We start from the raw sequence: 15,535 nt of genomic DNA, 5'->3' as shown, positions 1-15,535 counted from the left end.
GACAGGAGAGTTACTTTTATAATCTCACACAAATGGTTCAGGACAGAAAGTCTGATCACTCAGTTAATCATATACAGTAACTAAAAACAATACAACAGTCTAGTTAATTGAAGTTTCCCACTCATGGTTTATATATTCAGTCTGTCTGCTCTGTTGATTTTGGATCTGAATGAGTGCTGAGCCAACTTGACATGGCACTGATCGACTGATGAAGCATTTGAACTGTGAACATTCAAACAATACTCTTCTAGAGAACATCTGGGAAACACACATTATTGTGCAACAAATACTAAAAACAAACAAACAAAACAAAAACAAAAGCCTACATGTAAAAGCTGTTTTTGTTAACCTTGGGTGGGGTAGGGAGGAGGGTGGGAGGGTAACTACTAAAATATGAAGAATTTAATTCAATTCAATGTCAAAAAAATATGTTTTTTTTTTAAAAGAAATAAAATATAAAAAATTAAGATAACATAAAATAAGATAATAGAAAAATAAATGTGATTATTTTATAAATATTTATAAACAAGAATATATCATGTTAATGACCAACCTGCCACTAGGTTCAGCTTTTTACTTTGCAAAGCAGTAACAAGGTGAACAGAAAGAGCACAAATGTGAAAAGCATGTTTTAACATGATTATTAACCACATGATCAAAAGTACAACAACATATATCACTTTATTCTGTGGACAAACAGAGAGAACAGTTATTCTTCATCACATCAGTGAAACATTCTGGAACGTAAAACTGTTGAAAGAGTGATCCTTCCTCGTGTTTCCACTTGTGGATGATTTCTCGTCAAAACCAAAACAATATATTATGTTTTTTAAGTCATTAGAGCAGGAGTGGGAAACTCCAGGCCTGAAGGGCCAGTTTCCTGCAGGTTTTAGATCTCACCCTTGTTCAACACACCTCTGGAGAACTTCAAGGCATATAGAGGAATTAAGTAAGCTATTTAAATCAGCTGTGTTGGATCAAGGACACATCTAAAACCTGCAGGACACCGGCCCTGAGGCCTGGAGTTCCCCACCCCTGTATTAGAGGAACAGTGAGGGGAATTTCCATAAGAGTAACAGGGAAGGAATTCAAAATAAATAATAAATAAATCAGAATCTTGCATTAGCGACCCAATAAATAAAAGATATTTACCGAAAATATAACATGCATCATATATTACACAATGTAGCAGTCTGGATTGTGTGGTGTCTCTTTAGGACAGCCTAAGCTAAAGTTTAATGATGTCACAAGTATGCGCCACTGCCCTCTGCAGAATGTTGGAGTGTGCTTGCACATGGACACATGGCCTTTGTATTCTTACCTCCCTAACACAAACTAAGGTTACGGGTTGTATGAACACTGCTTGCTTCATCTATGATAAGACTGTAGCTCAGGGGTGCCCAATCCCAGTCCTCGAGAGCTACTATCCTGCAGCTTTTAGATACATCCCTACTCCAACACAGCTGAATCAAATGGTTTGATTACCTCTTCAGCATGCCATCAAGTTTGGCAAAGGCCTGATAACAAGCCATTCATTTGATTCAGGTGTGTCGGAACAAGGATGCATCTAAAAGCTGCAGGACGGTAGCTCTTGAGGACTGGGATTGGGCACCCCTGCTGTAGCTGTTCAGCTGGACCTTGTAAGGTTGGTGAAGAGTGTGTTTGTTAAAGGACAAGCACTGTGGAATTCCCAGTACCAGTGTGGGAGTAAGTTTGGACTGCCCTGCTGAGTGTTTCTGCTAAATGATCTAAACTCTACATTCAGTCCTCAGCAACAGCAAGACAAAATAAATGGCACAGTTTATGTGGCTCCTGATGCGCCCACAATTTCCTTCTTCCTCCAGAGTTGTTTAAAGCAAGCAGAGCCCCTTCTCATAACTCAGATCAAGGTATGCAAATTGAAAAAAATGTTTAGATGATGAGTCAGAGGGTGTGATCCAGGTTAATGATATAATCAGGAACGGGCTTACTGGTTTGCTGACAGTTGCCATGAGCAGTTACTGATGTTTCAGTGTAGGACAGCCTGAATTTACATAACTGGTTTTCAACAAGTAGTGACTGAGTTAAATGAAGCAATCAAAACAAGCCGGGAAGCACCTGATTGTAGACATTTTCTCTGACTCGCCTCTGTCAGTGTGCCCCAGGGTGGCTGTGGCTACAATGTAGTTTGCCATCACCAGTGTGTGAATGTGTGTGCGAATGGATGGATGACTGAACGTGTAGAGCGCTTTGGGGTCCTTAGGAACTAGTAAAGCTCTATACAAATACAGGCCATTTACCATTTACCATTTTCACACAGTTTCAGTTTTCTCTCCATTGTTTATTCACTGAGCAGCTTTCAGATGTGGTGGAATAGAGACTCCCATCATGGATGTGGACCCGACAAATATGCAGCATCTGTGTGACACTGTCATGTCAATATGGATCAAAATCTCTGATGAATTTTAATACAGAAACTTGGAACTCTGAGTTTTAATAAAATGAGTGTGAAATATAAAAACATTTAAAACAGATAAAATAAATGGAGGCGACTGCACTCACCTCCATTTTGCATGTGGTTAATTTGCATAGCACAGCTCCCCAAACTCTTGAATATTCATCACAGGTGTGGATGCAGGAAATAATGATGTAAACAAAAACAATTGGCTGCACAGCATGGGGCTGGAGGAGACGCACCAGTTACATCAGGAAGGAGATGAAAAAGCATGAGAAGTGGTTGAGACTCGTGCAGCAAACTAGAGACTCCTCCCACCAAACATATTTGAGTTGTCCTGCGGGAAGGACCCGACTCACTGGTTCAAAAGATGCCGAGGTGATAATGGTAATAATAACAAGTTCAAATGGATAACGCTCTTTAGTTGTTCTTGTATAATTTGGAGCTCTGAGCTGTTTATTATATAGACTGATGGCAAAGTCTGCATAAAAACAGAATAAGAAAATTAATTTAATTTAGGTGTAACCCTGGAGAGTTACTAAGGGTTTTAGTGTGTTATGAGTGATGTTAGTATTTTGAGTTCACTGTTAAGTTTTGTTAAGTTAAATCATTTTGTTGAGAATTAATAAAATAGAAGATGTCTATATGTCCTGATGGTCCTTGAAGTATACGATGTCTATAATGTCCTGATGGTCCTTGAAGTATACAGGGGGAAGTACCGCCTCCTGCCGTTCACTGCGTAGCAGCTAGGGTATCAGGAAAGAGGGAGAGGAAGAAAAAGTCAGTTTTTCCAAGTGGAAAGCGTGGTTCCTTTATTCAGTCGGATTGTTCGGTGGAAATAGATTATCTAGACTTTGTTGTTGACCAGAAAGGAGCTTGTTACTGCTCGGATTCTTCTGGGTGAGTTAATTTGTTGTGAACAAGAATATTGTGAGTTTAAGCCACGAACGATGACATGCTAGCGGCTATCGCGGCTATTGCTATTAGCCATGTGGCTGTACATGTATGATTGTAAGGATTAAACTGTATGTTAGAGTTTGTTAACTTCCTATGACGATGCATGTAAAGATTGTAAGTTATATGTATGCTGTAGATGTTGATATGTTCCTATATCAATCCTTAATTGTGTTCATTGTGAGTTGAACACAGTTTAAAGAAAATGGGGTTATGTTTCTTTGTAGTTGTGCTACAACGCTTCACCATCGCCATTTTGAAGCTCCAGGAGAGCCCATTTTATTGGTTACTTTGGTAAGAAGTTATCATTGTCTATGTTTTGGATTATTCTGTTGTTCTTTCTGTATACTGGAAAAGTAAAATGCAAATTTGTTAGTAAGTATGAACGACACATAAGAAAGGCTATATGTATAAATGACTAAATATAGATTTTTGAATGTTATTCTGACTGTGTTATACAGGTCAGGTTTTTTTGTTGGGAGTACAGTTCGGTGATGATCCAGTCCAAAGATGGCGAGCCACCCCTCCAGGATCCTTACGATGATTGTTTTAAAAGAGAACTAAATTCTTTGGACGAGCCGTGAACTGTACAAACTCCACTTAAGTGGTAGGACAGATTTACACTTCATTCCTCCTTTGCACATCCTGCAAGGAGAACCCTCATTGCTGGACTCACACTTAAGGGTGTCGGCTGACACAAAAGAGAGAGACTGATTCAAATTCCCCGGGGTGTGTGTGTTTTGTTTATTATTTTCCGTGACTTGGGCCCAATTTTTCCTTTCATGTACTGTTATTGTTTTCATTGTATGTATGTGCGATTCTTTAATTGTGAATACAATTTGATCAAACCAAGTTCTTTGAGCGTTTCATTAGTCATCCACTCTGCTCCAGTAGTCGAACCTCAGCTATTGGCCCAACACACAGGTAACCATTTAAATCTGTATCCCAAGTAGGGCTGTTCGATATAACGATATATATCGGATGACGATAGAAAAACGTCTATCGTTTCATTTTACGCTATCGTTTGTTTCGTGGTGTCGCAAAATAAACTGTTTACGGCAATATTTTTTCATCATTTTGATGGTCACTGTAGTGGCTATATTAATTTCCTAAAGTTCTCTCTTTCTCTTATATTTAATATAACCACACTATGGAAGGACAAGCGCTTGTTTTTTATGCGTTTTCGTTAGCAACAACGACGGTAAAACCACGGCGTGTCCGCTTGTTTATTTTCCACATAAACCTTTCACAATAAAGCTCAAGATCCTGTTGAGGCTTTTCAAAATAAAACGAGTCACGTGAAAGATGCAGAGTATTAACGGATGAGAAGCAAAAAAGAGCCGCCAGGTGCTAAAAAATAAACCTTAGACTCAAACGTTAGAACAGGCTTTTCCCCGCAGCACGCCGTGTAATAAATACTCACAAAGAAAACGGCGGCCGTTACAACTTACGTCTAAAAATATATCGTTTCATGCATCAGTTAAAACACTCGACTCCAGGTACGCGACGCCCAGCTGGAAACACTTCACGCAAGTCGAGATGCCCGACATTCACAGAATTTACAGGAACTGTTACATTTTTGTAATTTATATCGTTATATCGACGATAGATGTTTTAATATCGGGATATGAGATTTTGGTCATATCGCACAGCCCTAATCCCAAGTGTTGAAAGGGGTGTTACAGAAAATTGGCGAGCCAGCCAGGAGCAGGTGGCAGACTATTGACGCTTTGTTTTCATTTTTTTTTCCTGCTTTTTGGGCAAAAAAATTCTTTTCTTTAGTCATTATAACAGTAATTTGCTAAATTGGTGACATGGAAGTAGTGACACGTGAGCTGGTAAAAATCCCTAACTCTGTCATGGTTGAAGGGTTAACCTGGACTGAGGTGGACAATGAAGTACAGAGCTATCTAGAGACTCATGGTTCTATTAACCGTGTCCTGCGTATAGATGAACCCAACTCAGAGTTCCATAACAATGCAATCGTTGAGTTCACTTTTGGTACCGCGTTACAAACGCTTGCTCCTTTGTTGCCATTTAAATACAAAAGCCCCACACGGCCTGATGTGACTTTCCACGTGTGTGCGCTTGCTAGTGTTTATACACCTGTGGTTAGCCATAGTGCTACTGAGAGTTACATGTCTGAGTTGCAAACCATTGCTAAGTTAACAGGGAAGTCATTTCAGCTTCTTTTACAAGATGAACTAACTAAGTTGAGCTCTACAGTTGCAGCCACAGTAGAAAATGCCCCTTTGGACAGGAGTCATCTTGAAGGAAGTCAGGCACCTAATTTCAGCTCGGCATCATTACCACAAGGTGCAATGCAATCTAGAATTGCTCCTGATACCACCATTCAAGGTGCTGCACTACGCTCAGCTCCAGAGATACAAAACCTGACCAAAGAGCAACGTCCGAGAATACCATCAGTGACGGTGAGTTCATGCCCAAATCTAAGTCCCAGTGATCTCAACCCCCCTGAGATACAAAAGGTGGTTGTGGAGCATATTGTGCGAAATGAGGAGGCGCCGCCACACCATTATGCTGCCTCACGCCTTCGAGTTTTCTCAGGCCGATTGCCGCGGCCAAATAATGAAACGGATTATGAGACCTGGCGCTCTAGTGTGGAACTTCTTTTAACAGACCCAGCATTGTCTGATTTAAGTCGCTCCAGGAAGATTGTTGACAGCTTGTTGCCCCCTGCTTCAGATTTCATTAGGCATCTTGATTCACAAGTAGGGCTGCCACGATTAGTCGACTAGTCACGATTACGTCGACTATCAAAATCATCGACGACTAATTTAATAGTCGATGTTAATAGTCGATGCGTCGTTTGAAGCTTTGTAAGATCACAAAAGACGCAGGAATAAGTAGTAGGATTTAAGAGTGTAATAACGGACTGAAACAGAAGATGGCAGCACTGCATGTACAAGGATGCCAGCTGCCGTTAAACTCCGAAGAAGAAGAAGCAGTGTCCCAGAATTCACAGCGCGGCCCTGCTCAGTTTTCAACAATGGCGGCAGCTAGTTAGTTTTAATATTACTCTTATTATTCTTTCTGGGTCACAAAATAAACGTTTAACATATTTTCAGGCGAGAATGTAACTGTGTAAACCTCAAATATCTGCTCAGTTTATCAAGACACCACATATTTTCAAAAGCGCTCCGACGTTTTCGGAGACGTCTGTTACCCACTAGCTCGATAGCTAGCCGGGGGCAAGGCTCACTAGAGCCCGTGAGAACACCGGACTCCCAGCAAATCGTTTTCAAACCCGCCACCGTCTTTCGCTACTCAGGTTAAACATATATAAGTCACTTAGATAACTTGAAAATGTTATTGTTTGGCCTTTTTTTAGTATTTTATTTGTTCCTGAGTAAATCGGTTTGGCTGAGATTAAAGTTATAGTTTATACACGGCTGAATAAACATCAAGCAGACAACTGAATATACTCCGGTGTCCCGTTATATTTTAGATAGCAAGGAGCAAACGGCTGAGTTTATTAAACTTCACCGAAACAATCTGCAAAGCTCATTAAATTTAATAAACTATCATCTTGTCTTTATTTTTAGTTAGCACATACCTTAAACACTTAAAGCTGTAAGCTAATGATAGTTATATAAGAGCAGATGCATGCTGGTGCAATAAGCTGTACGTTTTACGTCCAATGGATGCATGATCTGATTAGTCGACTAATCGCAAAAATAATCGGTGACTAGTCGACTATCAAAATAATCATTTGTGGCAGCCCTATTCACAAGCTTTACCTTCTGCATATTTGCAGCTTCTTGACTCAGCTTACGGTGCTGTGGAGGATGGAGATGAGCTGTTTGCTAAGTTTATGGGTACTCTGCAGAATGCTGGTGAGAAACCATCAAACTACCTTCACAGACTCCAAGTTGTGCTTAACACCGCTACAAGGAGAGGAGGGGCCTCTGCTGATGAGTTTGATAGGCAGTTGTTGAAGCAGTTTTGTAGAGGCTGCTGGGATGACTCTTTAATAGCAGAGCTCCAGCTTGAACAAAAAGTTAAAAACCCTCCTTGTTTTGCTGAATTATTGCTCCTGTTGCGTACTGAGGAAGACAAGCAGGCTAACAAGGCGGTACGTATGAAAAAGCACCTTGGTACTTCCAGACAACAGCCAGCCCCACCCAAACAGCGTGTTTGGTCCCAACTGCAAACTGCCTGTGTTTGCTCTGAGTCTAAGGCTGTAGCAGAAACCAACCTCCTGAAGAAACAGGTTATTGAGTTACAGGGTCAAATGGCTCAGTTAACTCCCCACAAGAAAAGCAGGGGTAAGAAAGCAAACTCAAATGAGAAGGCAATTGTGCAGACCAATCCTGCTCCTGAGCAGCCCTTGGCAGTGCCTGTTCCAGAGCACCAGCCACCTCCCAGGCCACGCCCGTGGTACTGCTTTCGGTGTGGAGAGGATGGCCATGTAGCCTTGAGATGCAGTAATGAGGCCAATCCCGTACTGGTGGCAGCAAAAAGGAAGCAATTTCAAAGAAAACGGCAGGAGTGGGAGACACAGAATGGCTCTGTGGACCCACACCATTTAAACTGACAGCAACTCCTGTTGTGGGACAGACAGGAGTTCAGTCTAACACTAGTCCCTCTACCTCCAACCAAAGAGGCAAAAGACAGCCAAAAGGTCAGCCATGTGGGCTGCCACAGAGGTTAGTTGGAAGCAAATGCACCACTGAAGTGTGTGTTGCAGATAAAAGAGTAAACTGTCTTTTAGACTCTGGATCTCAAGTTACAACGATCCCATTGTCCTTCTATGAAAGCAACCTGAAGGACCAAGAAATTAAATCATTAGATGATTTGTTGGAGGTTGAAGGAGCTAATGGACAGCAAGTTCCATATTTTGGCTATGTGGAAATAGATATAACTTTTCCCAAAGAGTTTGTAGGAGAGGAGATTGAGATTCCTACTTTGGCCCTTGTGGTTCCAAACATGAGAGAAAATGCTCAAGAGCAAATTCTCATTGGCACCAATACACTAGATGTGTTGTACTCAAGTGTTGCTACTCACATGAATGAATCTGGCCTACCTATCCAGTATGGCTACCGTGCAGTCCTCAAAGCCTTGGAGCTTAGGCACAGACAGCAACCAAATGGCAAACTGGGCCAAGTAAAACTGTCTGGGGGGAAGTCGGAGACGATACCTGCTGGACAGACTGTTGCTTTAGAAGGGGTAGCCCTTGTTGGGAGCTCCTTTAATGAAAAGTGGGCCTTGGTAGAGCAACCAACAACACCCTCCATGCCTGGTGGCTTACTGGTAGCGAATTGTTTAGTCACATTGCCTAAGAAAAGGGCGAGCACATTGGCGGTGATAGTCAAAAATGAAACTGCCCATGATGTAACGATCCCACCAAAAACAGTGATCGCTGAACTCAGTGCTGTTCAACAAATAGTAGCACATAAGTCTGACACAAATGTACCTGACTCTGTCAAAGACAAGAACAATTCCAGTCCAGATTTACAGTTTGACTTTGGAGATTCTCCTTTGTCAGCTGACTGGAAGGAAAGAGTAACACAAACATTGAAGTCAATGCCGGAAGTGTTTGCTCACCATGACCTCGACTTTGGTCATGTAGGTCAGGTCAAGCATCACATCAGACTTCACGACCAGACTCCTTTTAAGCAGAGAGCCCGGCCAATACACCCATAGGATGTTGATGCCGTGAGAAAACATTTAAGGGAGCTGTTGGATGCAGGCGTGATTCGCGAATCTGAGTCTCCTTTTGCGTCCCCTATTGTGGTGGTCCGGAAGCGTGATGACTCCATCCGTCTCTGCATCGATTACCGCAAATTGAACTCACAGACAATCAAGGACGCCTATGCCCTTCCTAATCTTGAAGAGGCTTTTTCAGCTCTCACAGGCTCAAAGTGGTTTTCGGTCTTAGACTTGAAATCCGGCTACTATCAAATTGAAATGGAGGAGGCCGATAGGGAGAAGACAGCATTCGTGTGTCCCTTGGGATTTTATGAATTTAATAGAATGCCGCAAGGAGTCACAAATGCCCCCAGCACCTTCCAGCGCTGCATGGAGCGTTGCATGGGTGATCTGAACCTGAAAGAGGTGTTAGCTTTTATTGATGACCTTATCATTTTTTCAGACACAGTTGAAGAGCACGAGAGGCGCCTTCTGCATGTTCTGAATCGCCTGAAGGAATATGGTCTCAAACTTTCACCAGAGAAGTGTAAGTTCTTTCAGTCTTCTGTCCGATATCTAGGCCATATTGTTTCCCAGAACGGAGTTGAAACTGACCCAGAGAAAACTAGTGCCCTGAAAACCTGGCCAAAGCCATCTAACCTAAAAGAACTGAGGTCCTTCCTTGGGTTCAGCGGTTACTATCGCAGGTTTATTCAGGATTTCTCCAGAATTGTGAAGCCGCTGAATGAGCTAACAGCCGGATATCCTCCAACCTGCAAGAACAAGGAAAGAAAGGCCAATGTCAAGTACCGCAATCCTAAAGAACCATTTGGTGAGCGCTGGACTGCTTCTTGTCAACAGGCTTTTGACACCATAATCGAGAGACTCACTTCAGCACCTGTTTTGGGTTTTGCTAATCCTAAACTTCCCTACCTGCTCCACACAGATGCGAGTACGACTGGGTTAGGTGCAGCCTTATACCAAGAGCAAGATGGTGAGCTGAAGGCTATAGCATTTGCAAGCAGAGGGTTGTCTAGAAGTGAAGCTAAGTATCCAGCACATAAGTTGGAGTTCCTAGCCCTTAAGTGGGCTGTCACAGAAAAGTTTAGTGACTACCTTTATGGGGCTAGTTTCACTGTGGTCACCGATAGCAACCCCCTTACATACATTCTAACCTCTGCCAAGCTTGATGCGACTAGTTATAGATGGCTGTCTGCTCTCTCCACCTACTCATTCAAGCTGCAGTATAGGGCTGGAAAACAGAATGTGGACGCAGATGCATTATCACGAAGGCCACATGGTGGACTCATAGATGATCATATCTCAGTGAAGGAGAAGGAAAGGATCTGTAAGTTCACTGCCAACCACCTCTCAGAAACGGAGACCTCAGAGGTCATTCAGCCAGAGGTGATCAAAGCTATCTGTGAGCGGCATGACATCTATTTTGCTGGTGAAGGTTCTGAAAGCTCTGATCACTCGCTTGCTTTGGTTGAGTCCATAGCACTCAGTCCTGAAGCCCTGCCACCTTGCTTCCAGGGGAATGACAGTCATGGGTTGCCAGTTATCCCCTCTTTCTCATTTGCTGAAATCTCAGAGAAACAGCAAGCAGACGCAAGCATCAGAGAAATAATTACTCAGTTGGAAAGTGGTAAGACACCTCCACCTCAGGTGAGAAAAGAGCTCCCTGAGTATGGACTCTTGTTGAGAGAATGGAATCGGCTGGAGCTCAAAAATGGAGTCTTGTTTCGCAAGAGACAGGGAGTGATGGGAGTGACTCATCAACTTGTCTTACCAAGAGAACTGAGAGATATGGTACTTGAAAGTCTACACGACGACATGGGCCATCTTGGTGTTGAACGCACCCTGGATCTAGTGAGAGCTAGATTTTACTGGCCTAAAATGTCCTCAGCAGTTGAACAAAAGATTAAGACTTGTGATCGCTGTGTAAAAAGAAAAACTCCACCAGAGAGAGCAGCCCCAATGGTTTCAATAGCGACCACCAGACCATTGGAATTAGTCTGCATGGACTTTCTGAGTGTGGAACCAGATCAAAGTAATACCAAGGACATATTAGTAATAACGGATCATTTTACTAAGTATGCCCTCGCAATACCAACGCCGAACCAAAAGGCGACTACCGTGGCTAAGTGTCTGTGGGAACATTTTATATCACATTATGGGTTCCCTGAAAAACTCCATAGCGATCAGGGCCCCGATTTTGAGTCCCGTACCATTAAGGAGCTGTGTGACATGGCAGGAATCCGGAAGACACGGACAACCCCGTACCATCCAAGGGGTAACCCTGTGGAACGCTTTAATAGAACGCTGCTGCAGATGCTAGGCACTCTAAATAACAAGGACAAGTCCCATTGGAGGGACTATGTTAAGCCTCTTGTGCATGCATACAACTGCACAAAGCATGACGCCACAGGGTTTGCACCTTATGAGCTTATGTTCGGGAGACAACCAAGACTCCCTGTGGACTTAGCTTTCGGGCTTCCTGTTGATGCTCTGCCATTGTCTCATTCACAGTATGTGCAAGGCCTGAAGAACCGCCTGAAAGAGAGTTATGAGCTTTCGAACAGAAATGCTAAGAAATCTGCAGAGCGTAACAAAACTAGATTCGACCAGAGAGTTACAGGGTCTAGCCTTGAACCAGGGGATCGAGTGCTAGTTCGAAATGTGAGACTGAGGGGAAAGCATAAGCTAGCAGACAAATGGGAGGCAGATGTGTATGTAGTTGTGTCACATGCTAATGACCTTCCTGTGTATACAGTGCGTCCTGAGGCTGGAAATGGTCCTTTGCGCACTTTACACAGGGACCTCCTGTTGCCCTGTGGGTTTCTGCCCATAAGTGCTCCTGAAACCCCAGCACCGCCAACAGTGCGAAGGCCAAGAACCCGTCAAAACCCAGGTTATGTAAACGAGTGCTTCGATGATGTCATGTCAGACGATGAAGAAGTGTATCCTTCAAGGGTTGTACTTTTGGATCCAGCTGCCTCCACCATAATGCCTGAGGTTTACTGCGTGCCATCCGACATTCCACCAGAGCAGCGCGTTGCTGAAAGTGTGATCCCTCTAAGCAGAGCGGTTGTTCCTGGAGCAGATCCAGATGAAATTGAGGTGGAAATTCCCATAGAAGCAGGGGAGGAGCCCCCAGCCACGAGCTCACCTCAGGTCAACTTTCTTGACCTTGAAGAGCCAGGAAGAGCTGGAGGTGATGAAAGTGAATCTTCTGGGAAGGAGATTTCTGTGCCCCTCATTTCACCTGTTGGGGAATCCCAGATGCTTGACATTGAAGGTACACAAGATGTTCCTGAAACTGATGACATAGCTAATTTAACCCACATAAAAGAGCCATCAGAGGGGTTAGATGAGGCCGTCAGATGTTCAAACAGGCAGCGAAGTCGACCAAAGAGACTCCATTATGCTGAACTTGGAAACCCTTTAATAGAGGTGGTTCAGTCACTTTTTCACGGTCTGGGTGCTGCCATCATAAGGTCAATGGATGCTGCAGAACCGTTATGGTACAATCAAACCACCATCCCTCCTGTCGACCCAGTAACAACACAGCCGCAGAGAAGGTGCACGGGGACGTGCCACCCTTCAGTGGGGGAGGGTGTAACCCTGGAGAGTTACTAAGGGTTTTAGTGTGTTATGAGTGATGTTAGTATTTTGAGTTCACTGTTAAGTTTTGTTAAGTTAAATCATTTTGTTGAGAATTAATAAAATAGAAGATGTCTATATGTCCTGATGGTCCTTGAAGTATACGATGTCTATAATGTCCTGATGGTCCTTGAAGTATACAGGGGGAAGTACCGCCTCCTGCCGTTCACTGCGTAGCAGCTAGGGTATCAGGAAAGAGGGAGAGGAAGAAAAAGTCAGTTTTTCCAAGTGGAAAGCGTGGTTCCTTTATTCAGTCGGATTGTTCGGTGGAAATAGATTATCTAGACTTTGTTGTTGACCAGAAAGGAGCTTGTTACTGCTCGGATTCTTCTGGGTGAGTTAATTTGTTGTGAACAAGAATATTGTGAGTTTAAGCCACGAACGATGACATGCTAGCGGCTATCGCGGCTATTGCTATTAGCCATGTGGCTGTACATGTATGATTGTAAGGATTAAACTGTATGTTAGAGTTTGTTAACTTCCTATGACGATGCATGTAAAGATTGTAAGTTATATGTATGCTGTAGATGTTGATATGTTCCTATATCAATCCTTAATTGTGTTCATTGTGAGTTGAACACAGTTTAAAGAAAATGGGGTTATGTTTCTTTGTAGTTGTGCTACAACGCTTCACCATCGCCATTTTGAAGCTCCAGGAGAGCCCATTTTATTGGTTACTTTGGTAAGAAGTTATCATTGTCTATGTTTTGGATTATTCTGTTGTTCTTTCTGTATACTGGAAAAGTAAAATGCAAATTTGTTAGTATGTATGAACGACACATAAGAAAGGCTATATGTATAAATGACTAAATATAGATTTTTGAATGTTATTCTGACTGTGTTATACAGGTCAGGTTTTTTTGTTGGGAGTACAGTTCGGTGATGATCCAGTCCAAAGATGGCGAGCCACCCCTCCAGGATCCTTACGATGATTGTTTTAAAAGAGAACTAAATTCTTTGGACGAGCCGTGAACTGTACAAACTCCACTTAAGTGGTAGGACAGATTTACACTTCATTCCTCCTTTGCACATCCTGCAAGGAGAACCCTCATTGCTGGACTCACACTTAAGGGTGTCGGCTGACACAAAAGAGAGAGACTGATTCAAATTCCCCGGGGTGTGTGTGTTTTGTTTATTATTTTCCGTGACTTGGGCCCAATTTTTCCTTTCATGTACTGTTATTGTTTTCATTGTATGTATGTGCGATTCTTTAATTGTGAATACAATTTGATCAAACCAAGTTCTTTGAGCGTTTCATTAGTCATCCACTCTGCTCCAGTAGTCGAACCTCAGCTATTGGCCCAACACACAGGTAACCGTTTAAATCTGTATCCCAAGTGTTGAAAGGGGTGTTACATAAGCAACTACTGAATGATGGCTGTGAACTTGAAGTGAACTCATTTATAATATTGCTTTTTGTATATTATAATAACCTGCTGACTTATGATGTTTAAAACTTACACTGTGATATACACAACATGTTTATAGTATTAACATTGTCAGCTCTCACTCCAAGATGCTTTTTTTTGTATTTACTGACTGACAGTCAGTGGAAGAGTCTGAGTTAACAGACTTTAGTGTTTCCCTTTTCATTTGTTAAAATAGCGCCACCTTGTGACATTTCTTTATACTAAAGCAAACACTACTCTGGATTCAGTGGACTGGATAGGTTCATTGTTCTTGTTTAAACTTTGAAAATACAAGTGTCTGTGTTTTTATTTCTTTTTTCTTTGCACATCTACTCCAACCTGAGACACCAACTTTTGAGTTCAGATGGCTGGCATGGGATTGTTGGTGTGGGATGCTTTATAGGAAACAAACTTCAAATAAACTTGTGGAGAACAGTCCCATAAATTTAATTTTTTAAGACGTGACTTAAACAAAGTGACTGACTTTATGCAGGTTAGTTCAGACCCTCAAACTCATGACCTGAACCCTTGAGTTAGGGTCCTAAAGTAGGAGACCATGCGAGGCTTCAAATCTAATCAATAAAAGTTTTAAATTGATTGCATATCTAACAGAGGGCTAGTGTTGTGTAATGAAGATGGAGTAATGTGGTTTTGTTAAAAAGTGGGGAAGCTGGGTTTAAAAATTCAGGGATTAGTTTCTTCATACAAGCTGCTTCCTGCATTGTTTAGGAGTTTATAGACTCACAGCAAGTTTAAAAAACAGTATTGTAAGTTCTTCTAGATCAAAAAAGAGATTCAGATTTCTGTGTTTGTGTTGGTGCTGAAACTGGTTCCATTTTAATAAGTCACAGGACATATTAAGTCATCTCCAAGAAGACAGTCTACAGGAAATATTCCCCATAGACTCCAGACCACAAAAACTAAGTAGTTTCCTTCCAAGACATCAATGTCACAACAGCTACACAAACCTCAGTCAATACAAACAACACAAATTGACTGAAATTCATTGGTCTTCACTAGTTGGTTTAAATAAACTCAGTAAAAACTAAGTAATGGCAGCTTTTTGTATTCTCCTAAAATCTCTTCATCATGTGCAGAATATTGTAAGACCCTGCGTATATCAGCAAATACCAGCAAACTAGAAACAGGAACACAAAAACCAAAAGGTACAAACACATCACCTTCTTCCATATAAGCACCACGATGTTCTTAGTGGTTCGTTAGTTGAATTTGAAGTTGTTTCTGATTACAAAGCTCTTGGTACTGTGTGGGACTTCCTCTGAGATGAACACAGGAAGTGTTTAAACCTACTTTCACCTCACAATTTAATTTTGAATGAGACAACGTCACAACCCAACAGACGATCTCACTTTAAAGTGGTGTGACTGACTTGGCTGATTAGTGAACAGTGAAAACTTCT

At 42.2% G+C, this 15,535-nt stretch overlaps 2 protein-coding genes and 2 long non-coding RNA genes across 4 annotated transcripts in view; 3 read left to right on the top strand and 1 right to left on the bottom strand.

Annotated features, from left to right (window-relative positions):
• Positions 1–15,535, top strand: part of LOC109198941 (polymeric immunoglobulin receptor) — a 204,059-nt gene that overhangs the window by 50,708 nt on the left and 137,816 nt on the right. The window lies entirely within an intron of this gene.
• Positions 1–15,535, bottom strand: part of LOC109198969 (uncharacterized) — a 140,314-nt gene that overhangs the window by 2,046 nt on the left and 122,733 nt on the right. The window lies entirely within an intron of this gene.
• On the top strand, positions 2,756–14,511 carry LOC109198972 (uncharacterized). Its single transcript, XR_002059489.2, has 4 exons — positions 2,756–3,334; positions 3,616–3,682; positions 3,850–4,312; positions 14,019–14,511. It is a non-coding gene; the product is annotated as an uncharacterized LOC109198972 (long non-coding RNA).
• On the top strand, positions 5,057–7,966 carry LOC109198940 (uncharacterized). Its single transcript, XM_019354271.2, has 2 exons — positions 5,057–6,120; positions 7,143–7,966. Exons 1-2 carry the CDS (start codon positions 5,203–5,205, stop codon positions 7,944–7,946), a joined length of 1,722 nt encoding a protein of 573 aa, XP_019209816.1. The 5' UTR covers positions 5,057–5,202; the 3' UTR covers positions 7,947–7,966.

Source organism: Oreochromis niloticus, linkage group LG3 (assembly GCF_001858045.2).
Source record: "Oreochromis niloticus isolate F11D_XX linkage group LG3, O_niloticus_UMD_NMBU, whole genome shotgun sequence".
Lineage (NCBI taxonomy): Eukaryota > Metazoa > Chordata > Actinopteri > Cichliformes > Cichlidae > Oreochromis > Oreochromis niloticus.
This window is presented reverse-complemented; position numbering and strand designations above follow the sequence as displayed.